The 19185-nt window shown below is 41.6% G+C and overlaps 1 protein-coding gene across 8 annotated transcripts in view; it reads right to left on the bottom strand.

Annotated features, from left to right (window-relative positions):
• RASGRP3 (RAS guanyl releasing protein 3) overlaps positions 1-19185 on the bottom strand; it is a 101274-nt gene that overhangs the window by 33660 nt on the left and 48429 nt on the right. For 4 of the 8 annotated variants that reach the window (XM_036027843.1, XM_036027842.1, XM_028516931.2 and 1 more), the window contains 6 exons: positions 9640-9768; positions 5940-6134; positions 4837-4939; positions 2986-3048; positions 2331-2462; positions 929-1076 (listed from right to left, as the gene is read on the bottom strand). In XM_036027843.1, the coding sequence (XP_035883736.1) occupies positions 929-1076; positions 2331-2462; positions 2986-3048; positions 4837-4939; positions 5940-6009 (516 nt within the window). In that variant the 5' untranslated portion in view covers positions 6010-6134; positions 9640-9768. The remainder of the gene's footprint in view (positions 1-928; positions 1077-2330; positions 2463-2985; positions 3049-4836; positions 4940-5939; positions 6135-9639; positions 9769-19185) is intronic. The other 4 variants (XM_036027846.1, XM_036027845.1, XM_028516932.2 and 1 more) reach the window with 2 other exon arrangements.

Genomic DNA, 19185 nt, shown 5'->3' with positions numbered 1-19185 from the left:
GAATATAAATATAATGATGATTCCACATTTATCAAGTTGTTTTAAAAAATAGTAATTGAAGTGAGACAGCTCGTTAGTAAGCAGATACACCTTCAGGAAGTCAGCACAGATGTCATCAAATACTTAATGAGCTTCTATCTTATCGCCTGCTGTGGGGAGTCAGTAAGAGCCCCCCAGGTAGGATTACTTAGTGAAAAGAATCCATCTTTGAGAACCTCAGGTTCTTCTTTTCAAGGAATAATGTAATCCATTCCCTGGCATCTTGGAAAAGAAGGAGCAGTGACAGCCCCAGATCTTGGAGAGAGAAAGGCAAAGGCTGCTTGTGGCCCACTGTGGAAAGATGGGCATCACAAGTGGGTGGTGAGTAGGTAGCTAGTAAGGGACCACAGTCAGAAGGATGAAAAGGGATTGGAGAAGGAAAGCTATCAAGACACAATAGGAAAGAAAATTTAACTCAGATTCTCCATCCCTGGGAACAAACATCCTAATGTTGAGATTCTCCTGAAAGTCTACAATTCCTATTTTCAACCTCCACCCATAAGTAGGCATTTATACAAATCCCAGCCTAAATAAATGTTTCTTCCCCCAAACAAAGCACCTAGCAAAACATGTGCACTTGGGAGAGGTCAACAGAGCTAAATAAACCTCGCACGGTTAAATCTCCACTGCGTATTCAGAAAATCATGCTTTAATCCTATGAAAGGGGCCATTGAAAATATAGCAACAGAAATGTAGCTCCTGAGCCATACTATAAAGACAGGATAATATTTATTTTTGGTTGAAAGGGATTGTCCCGTGAATTAAGGGCACTTTTCCAATGGAGCACAGTGACAGAGGCTGCCAACACTTCAGAGCATGAAAACACGGCTCTTGGGAAAGCTGGCGTGGTGGTTGTTATCCTTGGAAGAATAAATGTCAAATTTCTTACTGAGATCCTTCTGAAAGATTTATGCTCCAGAAAAGTGAGGTGCTCAGCCAATTCAATGGGCTCCAGATGGTCAAACAGCAGACAGGCTTTTCCCTTCTTGGATACTTTTTTCCTCTGTGTGACTCTTCTCATCCAATCATAGGAAGGTCTGTAAACGAACAGGGAGTCTGGTCAGTTTGCCGAAAGCCCGTTTCACTCAATGGAAGTTATTAACCTACTGACTTTGTAACTCTTGGCCTGCCTCCAGGGGCTTGCGCTAAATATACGCCCTGTCCTACATATTTGAAGAGAAAACCACTGACCCATCGCCAACAGAATATAAACTTCGAGTTGTTTTTCCAGACAGGGTGGGTTTGTACTGGTCCATTTAGAATCCCTTACTTGGTCATTCTTGTGGCCAGTAAGATTTGGGTCATAAGGAAGAGGTCAGGGATAGGTGTATACACTTGAGAGTTTATCAAGGTATAGATAGTGATTTAAGGCACATGGGAACCACTAGAAACTGGTGGTTCTCCTACTTCAGCAAGAAATGGATAATCTGAAAATTCTGTTATAAATACAGAGGCCTGGACCTAGCTTCTAGTGATTCTGATTTACTGGGAATGAACCTGAATAATCTGTACTTTTAGCTACATCACTAGTGATTCCTGGATCACTCACTGTTAATCACTCCTGAAGAACTATTCTAGAAAAAGTGGCTAGAGTAAGAAGAATGCCTAGGACACAAGAGCATGTATTTGCATGATGGAAACCTATACTTGGGGTCATTAAATACTTTTCTCTGCGAAAGTTAACTGGATGATATAAAATGCTAGCCTAATTAGCACCATGTTCCTACTAACTGAGCTAACTAGTTCATGGCACAACTAGTGCCATGGTCAACATTTATACATCCTCAGGATGGCCTCAGATGCCCATGGGACAGGGCTTCTCAAACTTGAATGCGCTTATGAATCATCTGGAGATCTTATTAAAATGCAGTTTCCAATTCAGCGGGCATAGGGCGGGGCCTGAGAGTCCGAATTTCTGCTGAGCTCCCAGGTGATGCAGTGCTGCCGATCCACAGCCCACAGTGAGTGACAAGGGCATAGGAAACATGAACTAGATTTTAGTAAATACTGAGCATCCCGAGCATCTGTTATGTGCCGAAGGCTTTCACATGCTATCTTATGTGCTTACTGGATGCTCTGATAACCCTGTGAGAAAGCTACCATCCCCACTTTACAAATAAACTGAAGCCTGGTGAGATGGACTTTTGTGCGATGGTGCTCACTGCAGCAAGACTCTCTCCAAGAAGCACCGCTCGATTCTGACATGGTATGGATGGAGGTCTAGCAAGGTCGTCACTACTCCCTCCCCCAAACAGCAGACTCGTCGTGTTTGAAGCTGGAGCCACTCTTACATGCTGGAAATGTCAATGAGGCTGACGTGTTTCTCGTATCCTAGTTGGCTAGCTACTTCTTGGAATTCTTCAGTCATTCGGATCAACCCAAGGTCCAAATTGAACTCCGCAGGAAATTTCAGAATCCAGTACCTGAAAGGCATCAAATATTGTTGACAACCTGATTTTAAGATGAACCTCTCTGTAAACTATAGTATCGCTTCACAGATTAAATTTAACAAACAAGCCAGGACCCTGCCCCCAGTTAGCAATCTCCCATCCCCCACCCATCACACTGAGTCTCACTCTTTCCCTTCAGTCAAGGACCTGCGTCCACTCCCACACTGAGCCCCTTTCCCACTCTCTCCAGAAGGAAACCCTCCTTTCAACTCATGGCATGTAGCTGGGAATGTGTATGGTGAGAAGATGGAACAGAAGAATTTGCTCTAACAGCTGGTTTCATTCCCTAATCACGTTGGCCACTGCTTGAGCTCTAGTCCCAAGGAAAGAGAAATGCTACTCCCAGGAACAGAGGAGGGCCCATGTTAGCAAAACCGATGAAAGGGAATCTGAACTGGTTCTACTGTCAAACCGGGTCTCCTGCTTGGGGAAAAGGAAAGTGGCAACCATTCCAGAAACAGAAAGTACAGAAAATTAAATTTGTAAGTATACTTACCTCATGAAGTAGCAGATCTTTAATCGAAATTCATCACTGCTTTCTCCACTGGCATTTCGATACGTACACTAGTTAAAGGAAAAATCCTTGCCCTTGGTTTCCTCCGCCTTTCCCTGAGGCTGTTTGATCAGTGTGGGAGAATTTCCGATAAGAGGACCACAGCGGGGACACTGGGTTGTGTGGGCGTGTGAACGGGGAGAGGAGTGGGTTCTCATGACGTCCACACTGAATAATTGACTGCTCTGGGCTGTCCTGTTTTGGTCGGGAAGAGAAGCCGCTTATAAAATTTTGGACCTTCCTGAGCACTTACCAAGTGTTGACTGTCAGCTGTAATTACAAATACACTACCAGCTAGAGAGAATTTAAAATTGGTAATGCATAGAAGCACCATTTTAGCCAAACATTTTTTTGTATTTGGAATGAATGCCTTATATATGTGCTCTAATTCCTTTAGTATTTGAAAAAGTCATTTGCTGGTATATTAATACAAAGGGTGTGTTGCAATTTATTCTCATCTATTTTACTCTTTTCAACAAATAGGTACTGAGCTCCTGCTATAGGCCAGGCACCCTGGGTCTGCAGTAGCAAATGATCTAAAGAGAGGAGAATCTAAAGAAACCTCAATTCACAGGCAATTTAATATTATACAATCTGTACTTTCAGATATTAGAGCTTACCTGTCTAAATATCCACTTTAATTTGTGTTTCATATTGTCAGCGGACATACTAATGATGAGAATGCAGTTTGGGGCACATTCTTTGGACAGTGTTTGGACCCTGAGGAGGGACCAGACTGAGCCAATTCCACCCATCCTGCCCTGTGCACTACCCTCAATAGTGGGACCCGTGGGACCCTGGGCCCACTGGGAAACAGGATCTGGCTCCCTTCCAGGGACCTGTGTTCAGGGTGATTGTCCCCTTGCCCTCTCTGTCATCCCCTTCTGCCTGGAGGTTGTGGGAGGGTGGAGGGAAGCAGTAGAAAGCGGAGGAAGCTTGAAGTGAGCAGGGGGAAGCCCCACTTGGCCCCAACGACACTCCACGGACCCAGCCCCTCTCCAGCTCTCCTACCCTGTACAGCTTCTTACTCATCTGCGGGGTCCCCGGGCTTGAAGCAGGCAGAGCCTGCAGGAGCCAGCGTTAGTGACTATATAGTAAACATTAGATGCTGGGCAATGAAACCTCATAACAAATGTGATACTATTTTCCATTTTCAGTCATTTGGCCTTCAACCACCATTTAGGACCGCATTATGTACAACGTTGATGAACTGCTAAGAGCCCATATAGAATGGGGTTTTTAACTTTTCTCTCTTATGTCAGAAGGAAATCTAAAATTAACATCAATCCACAAATTATAATAAATCTGCTGGAATGTTCTCTGTGTCTTGCCAGTTAAGGGAAGATATAAAAACGTAGGTGGTGTTTGTACCTGAGCCAGATCATATTATTTTGGCTGGCATTTCTAAATGTCTAAATCACATCCTCCAGGCCCACCATTTTGCCATTCTCAAAGGAATGAATTAGGCCCTGAATTGGTGCTAAATCTTCTTTTATTGTACCAACAGCAGAAATGTTTAGGACAGGTTAGAGACACTCAGCCTGCGGCTCCTGATTCATTTTAATGTAGTGATTACTTTTAAGTAGAGTGAAAACATCCAGATGGATAGTCAGCTATTTGGCCCATCACCCAGATGGTTTGTCTAGATATCTAAATATATTTATACAACAGTTGGATAACTGAAGGAAGATTATTTATTCATCTCAATTTACTGGCTTTGGTTAGATACTCTATCTGCATAAACATAGGACTTGATTTATGACTGTAAAAATCACACAGTAGTTGAAAAGATATATGCAGAGAAGTTTTCCTGCCAGTTCAGTGGAAGATAAATACCATCGGTGCATCAGTAGAACTATTCTTGGCAAACAGCTGTTATTCAGCTCTCCATTGTCATCTGTTAAAATACAAAATAAAATGAGGGGTGAGGAAGAACAGTACTTTTCTCTTTTTCTAATATCAGTAGAGAGACATTAGTATAAAAAATTTCTCATAGACTCGATTATCATTCTCCTCCTGTTTCTGCTGGTATTTTCTTGCAAGTTAAGTGGGTAGGTTTCACCCTTCCTCTGGATTAAGGCTGCCAGAATTTAGCAAATAAAAATCCAGGACCCTTAGTTCAATTTGAATTAAGGTAGACAACAAATAATTTTCTAGTGTAAGTATATTCCATGCATTCTTTAGGACACACTGATACTGAAAATATGGTTTGTCTGAAACTCAAATTTGACTGATCATCCTGTATTCTACCTGGCAACCCTATTCTGGTTTAACCCTTCCTGTAAAACCAGTTCAACACACAACTCCTGTGTAACTCTGTGTGTGCAAGAAATAATCCAAAATGCTGAGGTGCAAACATACATAACAGAAGCAGATAGCTGTAAAGTCTATACCCTAGTAGGAGATATAAGACATACATGCAAATATAGAATGCAGCAGATTGTGCAACCCACACTCGTCTAAGCCAAAGGCCAAGAAATGATCACAGCAGCATATACCATGTGCCATAAGAAAGCTACAAAGGACGGTGGAAGGGTGGAGGGAACAGTCATGGCGGGGGAGATTAGGAAAGGCATTATGAACATTGGAGATGACATCTGAGATGAACCCTGAAGCAGAAGTTCAGTGAATGGGTATGATAAAGGCATGCAGGTAGAAAGATGCAGGGAATGTTCCAGAAACATTAAGTGGACAGTCTGGCTAGTCTATTAGTTGTGGGCAGTAAAGGGAAGGAAATGCAGAGAGCACTGGTACTGGGGAGACAGATTGGGGTCAATCAAAAAGGTCTTAAATAACACCAAGATATGAAGACTGAATTCTGTTCTACAGCAACACTTGCCTTTGAATAAAAGGGAGTGATAGTAACAAGGTATATGGAGAGGAAAAAAGGATCATACCGAACATCTCAATGCAAGTGCTCAGCAGTTCGTCTAAGGTTGCTGCTTTCCCGAGTCCACTGGACCCCATGGTTGCTCAGCCGTTGTCAAAGAACTAGGAACATTGTCAGCATCAGACAGACCATCCCCATAACCATGCAAGTTGCTGATGTTTGTGCCAGTGGTGGTCTCTGTCCTCAGTTATATTTCAAGACTCTAAAAAAAAACCAAGAAGAGAAAGTTATCAGACTAGAGTACAGACCCCATTAAAGCATCACATTCCTGTCCAAGAAAGATAATGGCTTTCATTGACTACATCATCCTACAAGAAAAGTATCAAGGTGACAGAGACTACATCAACCCCTGTGATGGCTTGTGGAGCTGTCCCTTGTCATGTAAGGGGCTCTGAGCCCACAGGGATGTTCTCTGTTACACACCATCCCATTTTGTGCCCGAAAATTTCTGGAAATATTTTCTTCATGTTTTTAAGTGATAAAACATCAAAGGATATCACAAACAATATTTGGATTAATATTATTATGGGCATATAGAGGAAGATAAATTTTAAAGGCTAATATATTTATGACCATTTTCTTCTGTGATCATATAAATGTTCAAAATATCATTAAAAAATCTTATTTGCCTAAGTTCTCCAATAGGGATGCTATTATATTTCTCTTTTTAAAATAATTTCTTAAAAGATTTTATTTATATATATTTTAGGGAGAGGGAAAGGGAGGGAGAAAGAGAGGGAGAGAAACATCAATGGGTGGTTGCCCACTGGGGACCTGGCCTGCAACTCAGGCCTGTGCCCTGACTGGGAATGGAACAGGTGACCCTTTGGTTTGAAGGCCGGAACTCAATCCACTGAGCCACACTAGCCAGGGCTATATTTTTCTTCATTTAAATTAAAAATTTCTATTACAGTTGACATATAATATCTCATTGGTTTCAGGTGTATAACATAGTGATTAGACATTTATATACCTTAGAAAGTGATCACCCTGGTAAGTCTAGTGCCCATCTAGAACCACACATAGTTATTTTAATTGCACTGACTATATTCTTTTTGCTGTACTTTACATCCCCATGATTGTTTTTATAACTGGCAATTTTTACATCTTAATCCCTTTCCCTTTTTCATCCACTCACCCAAACTGCCTCCCATCTGGCAACCAACACAAATGTTCTCTGTATCTGTAAGTTTGGTTCTGTTTTGTTGATTCATTTATTTTGTTTTTTAGATCGTACATATAAGTGAAATCATATGGTATTTGTCTTTCTCTTTTTGATTTATTTCACTTTGCACAATACCCTCTAAGTCTATCCATGTTGTCACAAATGGCAACATTTCATTCTTTTTTATGGCTGAGTAATATTCCATCAACACTGTTATTATTAGTAGGAAAATATTAACAATCTACTAAACATCCACATTACATACTAGGCATCATACCAAATACTTTACATATATTATCCAACTTGAACGTCATGATATTACTGTGAGGTAGTAATTATTATTCCAGTTTACAAATGGGGTCATGGGATTCACAGAGATTCAGCAACTTGTCCAAAATCATACAATTATCATTAGGGCCTAGAATCAGGACTCTATTATAAAATCAAGCTTTTTCCCTTTTATTATTTGCCCCAGTATAGTTACCATAAGATCTCATAATTTCCCCCCTTAATCTGATGTGAAAATATCACTCTTCCACACCATCTCAGACAGAGGATATAAGTCAGATTACTGTCACAGAGATAGAAGAAAACTGGCAATGGCAGCTGTCTCATTGTACAGCACTGTCATGGGGGAAACGGGATCAGAAACAGCCTCTCGGAGTTGCTTATCCTGAAAATATCTCTGTTGGTGACATACCCTCACTGTATTTTACAGAGTGAGTTCTTGATGCCAGGTCCATGTAGGGCTTGGAAAAGTCCAGAGGCCCATCATGATGCAAGGTAGTTACCCACTTTGGACAGTTTAGTAGGTAAGTGTGGCCATTTGGGAGTCAACCTCATGAACTTTTTGAAGTTAATGCCTACTTTACTCTCAAAATTCATTTATTCAGTCGGTAATCATGGAGTACTTGATGTGTACAGGGCCCTGGGCTGGGCACTGGGGCTCATAAGATGAACAAATCATTCTCTCATTCTTGTCCTCAGGGGGCTCAGGGCCAACCTCAGTAAGCGAGCACGTGCGTGAATAAAAAAGAAACTAATGTCCATGTGTACGGTTGTATTAAATGGCACCACTGGAGCGGGCATTTAAGTGGGTCTGCTCACCAGGCATATAACCCCAGAGGAAACTTGTTTGCCGTGTGTCATTTCTGTGTGAGAACCACATTCTAGAGCTGAAGGTCCCACTCAGAGCATAGAAAGCTGGGCTATTTCACAAGTGCAATGAAAATAACAAAAACACTGGGTCAATATGCTCCCACTTCTGCTGCTCCAAGGGTTTGCGAAAGCGGAATATTAAAGTTGTGTGGAACCGGCTCTTGTACTTCTTAACCACGTGACCTTACCGGTAAGGCCTTTCCCGACCACCCTATTTGAAACAGCACCTCTTTCTCCACTGCCACCTCCAGCGTGGCATGCCCTACCTCACTTCCCGGGTTTATTTTCCCTCTTCACACACATCTGCATTCGAAATATTATATATTTTACTTGTTTGTTTTAAAATTTCTGTAGCACTATAAACAAGAGCTCCATGAACTCCGGGATTTTCATGTTGTTTCTCTGGTATATTCCCCGACTCTTTAAGATTTTGCCTCTGACATGGAACATACTCAAAAGGGCATTCGCTAAAACTGTGAATGAGTAGATGAATAGATAAAGAAATTCATTTAAAAATTGTAAAAAGGTTGTTTTTGAATATGTGTATGTTTGTTTGAATGTGGACTATAAATTTTAAGAGATTATTTTTTAGTTTGTTTATTAACTTAAGTCAGTTTTCAGTAAACATCACTAGGATGGAAGTCCCTTCCAGCTTGGTGGACTTGTTAGGATCTGCCTGTATTTACAACGAGAGCTCGGTGCCTCTCCCAGGGCATTCTGGGGCAGCGCTTCTCTGATTTCTCTAGTGCGAATCCTGTCAATCCCACGAAAAGTCAAGACAGGACAATTGATGGGTTGGATTACCTTTGGGCACATACACACACTTTTTATCTCGTTAACTCTCGTTGTGGCGTAGTACAGGTAGCCTAGATGAACTAAACTAGTTTCTCAGGTCAAATCCAAAATTATTCAGCCAAACTGTGTAAGGAGAAGGTGTTGACCTTCCACGAGGGATTAGAAATAGCCTGGCACCAAAACCCCGTCACGGCGTCTGGAGTTATATTCGTGGTCTGCAAAGAAGCCAGCACAGGGGAGCCAGGTGGGCGGGGCTATCCCATTACCGTCTGTTTCTGTAGTCAGTAGCTGCGTTTGTGTCCTGCTTAGCATCCTCTCGCCAGCACATTTAACTGAGATCCTATTTCACATACGTGGATACTATTCTCTGCAACTGCTTTTTCGAAAGTAAAGCTTCTTTATTGTAAAAGCAATGTACACTCATCATTTAAAGCAGACAGTAAGAAGCAAAAGGAAAATAAGTCATCCATTCTCTCACCGCCAAAAGATAACCTTGCTTACACCATGACATGTTTCTGTTAGTTTTTCTAGGCATCTTTGTGTTGTGGAGTTTCTTACATAATCTATTATAGTTTAAAGAAACACCTACCTATTGGTTTCACACAGACTTCCAGGTCAGTAAAAATGTTAAGGGCATTTGTCATCAGTGGAAATTGCATTGGGAACACAGTCTGTGGTACTGGCTTATCCAACTTAAATAGTAAGTACTTTGGGGAACCTGATAAAAGAACAGAAAAAAAATCCCCAAAGTTAAATAATAGAATCCACCTTGTGTTAAAACATTTCCAAAAAACATGAATTATAGGTGGTTTTTGAGGTTTTTGTCTGAACTTTACCCATAAAATTAATTAAATAAGGAAACAGTCAAAATAGTTATTTGGTGACTTGATTATTTAGAAAGTCAAGAAATTTTTTTTAAATTCAGTCTATTAAAAGCCTACACATGTTGCAAACCCAAAATTTATATGCACAGTATAAAATATTATTTTAGTCCAAATAGACTTATATCAGTGGACTGCTGATTAAGAGTTTCCGCACACTGACTTCGGGATGTTAGTAAATCTCAGACAGTTTCTCGTGGTGACCCTCCAACCTCTGACCCTAAATCACTCCTGACTGTCTCAACGTGAATGTCAATGTTATTTTAGTCCAAGTTGTTTAGTCTCCCAATAGTTTAGGACTGACTTTAGTGTTCATAGGTACTCTCTGGCTACAATGAAAATTATTGCTCCTTCTCAGCATAGACTTTTTCTCACAAGTCTGGAAAGGACACAATAAGCCAAAATTTCCCCGGGGCTTGAATAATAAAGATGTTCCCACTTCAAGAGGGCAAAAGAGTTCTGTTGGGTGTGATTTCCAAAGGCCATGATGTGTTCATGCAGCAAAAAGACTTTCATTAACATGACTGGTGAAGACTCTATCTTCAAAAAAAATTCTTTAAGGTTACCTAGGACAATAAGGACTGTGCTCCCAATTTCAGAAATAGTGAAAAGGTGCCAGTTCCATGCAACTATCTATTAAAAGGTACAAATTAGCACCCCAGGCTCTTGATTCAGAATGTTTAGGGCTCTAAAAAATTGCATTTCAATCTTAAGATGGCCAAATGGGGGGATACTTACTTACCTCTGAGTAAAATGTTATTAATGCTGCTTACTGTACTAGGTTGTTTAAGGGGTTAGCATGTAAAGTGTACCCACTATGCTGTGCTCAGGGAAGGCGTCTCCCTTTGCCTGCACCACCTCTTCCTTTCCAATATTTAAAGCTTTTAGGTCGAGGACTTACATTGCAGTGGAGGATTAATGTGTCGAAGTGGCAGGAAGAAAGATGTTAGTTTAGAGAAGGGAAAAGGAAATAGAAGAAAAAATATTGTGACACTAGAGCATCCAATAGTGGGGCAGGTGGCCTCATCAGCGATGGAATGCCGTTCCTGAAAGTCCTCCAGCCAAAGTAAGTAATGACTGTCAGAGATGCTATAGACTAAATTCCCAGACAGTGTCTAGGAAGCATGCCAAAATGACAGCAAAGGTTCCTCCTGGCTCTGGGACTGCAGAATTTATAAGGTGGAATGTTTTCTCTAAGAAGCACTCAACAAATGGTTCTGAAACGATGTTGGCCACATTAGAACTTCCCAAGATTGTCTTGCTTATAGCATTATATCTGTTCTGAGAAAACAAACAAACAAACAAGCAAGAACTCTTGGAAACTCTTTCCCCCTAATGGCAGATATTGCCTTTATACATAAATTACCATATATGTGTCTTGACATTCATATGACCTTCATTTAGAGACAAGGGGATTTCTCTAAATGTCTATATCCTTAAGGAATAATAACTAAGGCGTCATAGCATTTGTTTTTCTGACAACATCCAAACTTAATCTCTCTTTCTAATCACAGACATGAGACTTTAAAAGTTTTGAAATTATATTCTCTGAGACTCCAGAGGAGAAATCAAGATTATTGAGTTTAGCAAGAGAAATAATAACAAAGCTCTGAAAGGTAATTAATTTGACAAGTTACTGTGAATCCATTAGGCGCTGGTTACTAAGCAAGGCATTAGAATGGCTGGCAGAGGAGGTTGGGGGTAAACAGCGGGAAGGCTAAATTGGTGAGCGAGACACACAGGATTCTTGCCCTTATACTTTAGCAAAGAATTAAACAAGTAATTACAGTAGCATGTCCTATGAAGAGGAAGAGCACTAATTTAGTCTAGAAGTCACAGAAGTTTAAGCTAGGCAAAACAGTAGGTGGGTAGATGACAATTAAGAGAAGTTGAAAGACATTTAGAATGACCAAAGTATTGAATGTGGCAAGAGATGAGACTAAAAGGTCAGTACAGTAGCTCAGGAACAGTATTGTAACCTACGTTAAGGAGCCTGGACTTTATCTGAAGTGCAATGGGAAACTATTATTTTAAAGGTGAAGAGAGTGGCATGACCATATTCGGATTTTTTTTTTTGAGATTCCTCTAGCTGCAGTACGGAAAAGAGATTAGTAAAAACCTATACTATTGATGGGGAAACCAGTTAGTAGTCAATTATAGACATTCAGGCGAGAGGGGATGGTTATCTAAGCCAGTGTGTTGGAATGGAGATGGGGAAGAATTCTTGGTTATTGAACATATTTTGAAGTTAGAGCCAACAAGGTTTTCCGATTTGTTGGCTATGGAGGTTGATCAGAAAGGAGGAATCAAGGATAACTTGCATATTCCTAACTAGACACCTGGTTGTGTTACAGAGCCATTCCTCCCGGAGTGCAAGATTGAGGGGAAGGGGAAGGAGTAGGAAGTTCATGGGAGGCAAGGGATGAGTTTACTCCTAGACGTGCTGAATTAGAGCTGTCTGAGACATGCCAGGGGAAATGTTGGGTGTGCTGCTGGATACCTGTTACAGACTTCTGAGTTGACATCTGAGTGTGTAAGTGCTAAGAACCAGTTGGAAAGGGGCATTTAAAGGACAGGAGAAAGAGAATTTAATCTTGTAACAAGGCCCCTGGGCAGACAGACGGGAGTAACGGACCTGTGCACAGGTGATGGGAATTACTTCCCATGGAGTAGAGGGTCACCCCCTTCGATGTAACTACAGGAAAGAGAAAAAATGGGTATGGATATTCCATTTGTCCTTTGGATAGCAGGAGGCCAAGGAAGTTCCTGTCTGAGTGACTTGTATTTACTCTGTGAAGAAGGAGACGAGGTCCTCGCTGGGAGGTTGGATGGGGACAGGTATGAGGTTTATCGAGAGGAGAAAATATGCAAAAGAAGTTGTAAGGGAAAAAACGGAAACCAGAAGTATTGGGATTATTCTCATCCAGAGTAGAAGGCTAATGTTTCTCTTTTCTGGAGTTTGCTTCAAGGAGTTCCTTGTTCCTTGGGTGACATTACTCCCGTGTGTCAAGTTTCTGAAATTATTTAAGGAAACTTTTCTGAAATAACTTATTGGGCAAGTTTCTTCTCTATTGAGCAGGCAATCCTGAGTTTCTGCTCTTTTGTTCTAGTTCCCATAAGAACGGACACTTGGTTTCCATAAGGATGAAGTCCAGGGCTAAAGCATGGCTCACGTCTGCTAGGCTGTTTCCCCAGAAGGGCCTGGCTCCCTGCTCCTCCCTCACGCAGTTTTGTCTGAAGCGGTGGAAAGGAAGACAGACACGACTACAAGTGAAAAAATGAAGAAGTCATGTGCCTCCCACGCTTTGATGTGACCCAGGATATTGCATGCTGGCAACTACAACCTCAGCCACCGTCCCCTGCTCTCCACCTCCCCAGACAGGTCTTACATAACTCTGCCCCACCACTCAGCCTCTCCTGTGGTCTTGAAAAAGGTCATCGATCACAAGGTACATTATGGGTTTTTTTCCTCAGTCCATTCTCCACATTTGGTATTTTTACATTGTTTCTGCCTTGGTCTTATTTCCATTTTAATTTCCCTTCTCATTTCTTTCAAGGTCACCTCTCAGGACTTCGGATTGCTCTCTCTGCTTGACTTCCTTTTAGTTACCTTTCTCGGCATACTCTGTCACACTCTCATCGTCATCACTGTCAGAGTTGTTTCACAAACCAACTGGAAGAGTAGAGACTTAGGAAATGAGCCTAATGGTTACAACAAAGTTAAAGTGCTGTAAATAGGCCATAATGATGATGCAGAGAATAAGCTATCATTGTTGGATAGTGGAGCAATATCCCCGAAGTTTAGTTTACAATTACAGTATGGGCTAGTCATGGATAATGTCATATTTCTCAACTCTAAATGTAATTTTTCTTTCATTCTTGCCTTGGATGGGTTTGTTAAGTGAGGTTTTCCTGGGTTTTTATTTTTATTTTTTTTCCTGCAAAGAGCTTTTACCAAATAAATGGGACATTAACAATCAGTGTTGTCCTGAATTTTAGAAAATGAAGAAATAATAGTCTCTAAAAATACTGTTTGCTGGTGGCATGTAATATGATAGACATAATATTGGAAAATGACCATATTTAAACCTTATAACACCCAGAAAGCTTAGTATTATTCTGTGCATTTCATCAGTGAGCAAATGACAGCCCACAGAAGTTAAATTATTTGTTCATATCATGTTACTTATTTACAAAGCCAAGTCTATCTGACTCCAAAAATGTAAACTTTTTCCACTCTCCCCACAAATGTTAGCTGTTATTAAGCCTTGCCTATTAGATCGATTTCTAGGCATTGTCTGGAACAAGTGTTTACTATTCCCTCTGTTTGACACTTAAGCATTCTATCACTGGCTCTATTGTCTAAAAATGAATAACCACCATTATCACAGCAAGCTTGGCAATTCAGGGGCTTGCTGGTACCAAACACCGAACAGAAGTCGGTAGCCCGCCCAGAGCGCATCCCTCAAGACGTCCTTGCATTTTTTTGGCTGACAAGTAGCAGAGTTAGGCTACATTTTATTTATTTTGTTCTGGGCTACTGGGATTTAACATTAGCAACCAAACTAACATATTTACAGCTATCTGACATGAGCTGAACAAGAAAGGAAAATCTTTTTTTAAAAAAAGATTTGATTTCCTTATTTTTAGAGAGAGGGGAGAGGAGGGAGAAAGCCAGGGAGAGAAACACAGGTCAGTTGCCTCCCACACACCCCCAACCAGTGACCCTGCCTGCAACCCAGGCACGTGGCCCAACTGGGAATCTAACCGGCGACCTTGCAGTTTATAGGATGATGCCCCACCCACTGAGCCAGACCAGCCAGGGCGAAAGGAAAGTCTTGAAGAGCTCCAGTGATAAATACCATGGAACTGCAAAGTCCTGCCAAGGGAGTATTTTCCTAGCATCTGGCTGGAGCCTGACACGGAAGAGAACTGAGGTATGTACGATTAGACACTTGTAATCAGGTGGTTTTCAGATGGACACATTCAACCACATGGAAAAGTTACGGCCCACTACAGCAACCTCACTGTTCACATTGTAAATAAGACCCCCAAAATAAGACATGTGCAGCTCAGAAGTTGATGATGACGATAATGATGAAGAAGAAAGAGGAGGACGAGGAGGAGGAGGAGGAGTCATCCTTACGAGCACCCCTGTGCCAGTTACTGTGCTCAGCACTTTACCCAGTGAACTCTGAGTGTCCAGGCTCCACCCCAGAAATCCAGCAACAAATAAAAGGTGGCTAAACCACATTCCTTGTTACCCAAATAATGCAAGGAGGCCTCGTGAGATGAGCTCTGAGCTGGCTACTGACTTCCGTTCAGCACTCTGTGCCAGCGTGAACATGCTCATGCCTCCTGGGCCCACCACAGGCAAGAAGACATTTCAGTAACTGTCATAAGTAAACAAAGCCCTTTGGCACCCTCCCACTGGGGCCCGATGATGGCCTCACAGGACAGAATCCACACAAAGAGGCTGCAGGGGAATGTGGGCTCTACAGAGCAAGCCTCTAAGGATGTGAACAGAAGGCGCAGCAAGTACCAAATCTCCCTCTAACCTACCATCACTGCACATGGGGGTGGGAGCTGCCTGTCGCTGAAAATACCAGGGAAGGATTTAAAAACTTGAGTTCTAAGTTGTTACATAGGAATGCAGCCAGAAGCGCTAACCATGGAAGATTACCTTCAAAAGTATCTCCCTGCTCTCAGAGAAAGACCTTTACTGGGTGAAAGGCCAGTGAAGACTGAATCTTGATCAAATGCTCAGCACTGCGCTACGGGCTGGCGATGTAAGGAGCCAGGCCCACATCACCATGTGGGAGACAGATTTTAAACTGGACATTACAAAACAGTGAGTCTGCGAGATCCAGCGTCATGGATGCACACCCAGGGTGTTAGGAGAGCACAGAAATGGGACTAAATCCAACCAGAGAGATTTATGAAGGCTTCCTGAAGGAGAAGACAGCTGAGAGTATTGCATTTTATGGATCACATAACTAATACCAGCCAAACTCAGTGGGATCAGCCAGTGAGGCGGCTGGAAATATCTAAGCATGACTCCAGAATTGAGCATAAAATAGATGTCATCAATCTGCTATCAAAAAACTTATGATTGTGTGAAAAAAAAGAATAAAAATATACATCAGATAGTATTGAGAGCAAGAACTGACGACAGTGAAATGATTGGGGTCAGGTGAGACCACAGAAGTTCTGACCTGTCTTTGGATGAGAAGAAAGAAAAGCACAAGTAAACAAATGAACTATGAAAGGCTCGGGGGGCTATGCAAAGCTGCCTTATTATTATAATTAGTATGCATTTCATGATCCAATTTCACTATTGATCACGATAAGCTCAAAAAGCTAAATTTCTTACAGTATTTTCATGCTAATTTTTGTACACATAGCTACGGGCCTACTTGAAGATATAATATTAAATTCCCTTATATGTTACTACCAAGTGAAAATATTTTGCTCTTGTTTAGACACCCGTGAGTTTACAGCACTCTTTTACGGTATGGAGAAGCCTCTGTTTGAAATTACTTCGGAAGCAGGGATTTGGAGCTAGGCTCTTTATTGGAACCCATAGGGACAAAAAAGTGTTTTAAAAATTATTTCTGCCCTGGCTGGCATAGCTCAGTGGATTGAGCATGGGCTGCGAACCAAAGTGTCCCAGGTTCGATTCCCAGTCAGGGTACATACCTGGGTTGCAGGCCATGACCCCCAGCAACTGCACATTGATGTTTCTCTCTCTCTCTCTCTCTCTCTCTCTCTCTCTCTCTCCCTCTCTACCTCCCTCCCTTCCCTCTCTAAAAATAAATAAGTAAAATTTAAAAAAAAATTATTTCTGTACTCCCAATTAAACTCACACAACCGGAAGCCTGTGATTAGAAGGCTTCACTCAATGACCTTGTCATTCTCCTTTATTTCAGATGTTTCTCCCACAGCAAATGTTTCTTTCTCCCTCTCTCAAAAAGCAAAACAGCCTCAGGAGGTGATGATATGTCTCTTCCTTCCCTCTAAGACATTCATTTCACCTGGCTCCTGAAAAGGAACCAGAGTACGTACCAACAAAAGAGAAAACGTAAGTGACTAGAAACTTTCAGCGGTATCTTAGGTCCCACTTAACTGGTCTAAGGTTTGCTTTCCTCATTTCTAACAGGAGAGAAATAATATGACTCTGCCTTCCTCATCAGAACAAAAAAAAACTCATTTATAAAAGGTTTTAAGAGCATAAAAAACAATGAAAAAAGGAAGTCCCGAAATTATGAAATGTTCCAGACTATATTTGTAAAGTGGCTATTCAGAATTTAGAATTTAGAATAATACAGGGTGGAGCAAAAATAAGTTTACAGTCCATTGTATGGAAAATAATACAATAATTAACAAGTAATAATACAAGAATAAACTCCATGTTTTGCATACTTGCAACTATAAATCGACTTTTGCCTCACCCTGTTTATTTTCCAATTAGAACAATATACATGGATAAATAGCAGATACGCATATGGAGGACAAGGAGATCTGTGGGGCTCTGTCACAAATGCTGGAAAGAACTTTAGGAATTCTCCAGGAATGGAGATGTTGATAGTATGGGTTCCTTCTAAGACCTGTTAGCCTTCAGAAATTGTGTAACTCCTAGAAACACGAATCCAAGGGACATTTTCTACTTGCTAGTGGGTTTAGGGAGACGAAGGGGAAGAAAGGAAGACAGAGGGAGAGGAAGACAGCTGCTCATAACGTCATTGTTAAGGAATTAGCGGAGGCAAAGGGCTGGGGATATGGCTTTTGTTGGTGGTGTTATAAAAGAAAGGAGGAATGAACTAATTAGAACTAATTTGTTAGCAATTTTAAGTAAACATGAGGTATCTTTCCTGGCCAAACACAAAGACAAACAAAACCACCAGCTCTCTCTAGGCCACCATCTCTCCTATCTCCCCACCCCTCACAGCCAGGTAGGGTTCAAGTTGCTGGCTCATTCACTCCCTCTTCGGGCCACCCAAATCAGACTCTGTCCAGTTCTCCCCCCACTCCCCACCCCACACTTGACCAGAACGACTCTGGCGGAAGTTCTGCTAATGCTCAGCATCCCTGTGTTGCCCTTGACCATGCTCTCGCTACAATTTCCCCTTGGAAGGGTTTCCTGGCAACGTCTCTTCCCTGGCTTTCCTCCTATGCCTCCGGTTACACTTTCTCAGTCTCATGTGCAGACTCCTCTCCCACTGCTAGGTTCTCAGGTCTCCATGCCAGCCTGCCTCTTCTTCTCACCTCAAACTCTCTACAAGAAATGCATCCACAACAACTGTTTCAACTGCCATTTCTCCCAGCGACTCCCACACAAACAGGCCAGCTGCGTGGGGCACTGAAGAGGACAGAGTGGTGTCTGGAGAGAGGCAGCAACAGGACTGTGTCCTAGCTCTGCTACCGCTGGTGTGTGACTTTGGGCAACTTCGCTTAACTTTTGGGTGAATTTTCATATCGCACCATCATTTGTTGCTAATGGAAATGTAAAAATGATACAGCCACTTTGGAAAAACAGTTTGGCAGTTCCTCAAAAACATAAACACAGAGTTACCATATGATTCCGCAGATTCACTCGTAGGTACATACAGAAGAAAACTGAAAACGTATGTTCACACACAGACTTGTCCATAAGTGTTCATTGCAGCATCACTTATAATAGCTAAAAAGTGGAGACAACCCAAATGTCCATGAACTGATGAGTGGATAAACAAAATGAAGTGTATCTATCTATACAGTGGAAGAGTATTCTACCATAAAATGAATCAAGTATGGACACACACTACAACGTAGATAAACTTGGAAACGATTATGCTGAATGAAAGAAACCAGACACAAAAGGCCATACACATATTGTATGATTCTATTTACAGGAAACATTCAGAACAGGTAGACCAAAGAAGCAGAAATACATCAGTGGTTGCCAGGGGCTGAGGGGAAGGGAATAAAGGACGTGACTGCAGAGTTCAGGGTTTCTTTTGGGGTGATACAACGTTCTGAAATTTGATGGTAGATATATAACCTTGTGCATATACTAACAATCGCTGAACTGTATGCTTTAAAAGGGGATGGCATGTGAATTACAGCTCAATTTAACTTTTTTTCTTTCATTAAAAAATACATCCTCTTTACTTTCCTGCACTGCTGCATCTCCCATACTTCCTTCCTTGATTCCTCAACCCACCTGCCTCCCAATATTCTGTGCCAGACACTTGGGACTCACCCTAGATGTCCCA

Source organism: Phyllostomus discolor, chromosome 6 (genome assembly GCF_004126475.2).
Source record: "Phyllostomus discolor isolate MPI-MPIP mPhyDis1 chromosome 6, mPhyDis1.pri.v3, whole genome shotgun sequence".
Taxonomy (NCBI): Eukaryota; Metazoa; Chordata; class Mammalia; order Chiroptera; family Phyllostomidae; genus Phyllostomus; species Phyllostomus discolor.
This window is presented reverse-complemented; position numbering and strand designations above follow the sequence as displayed.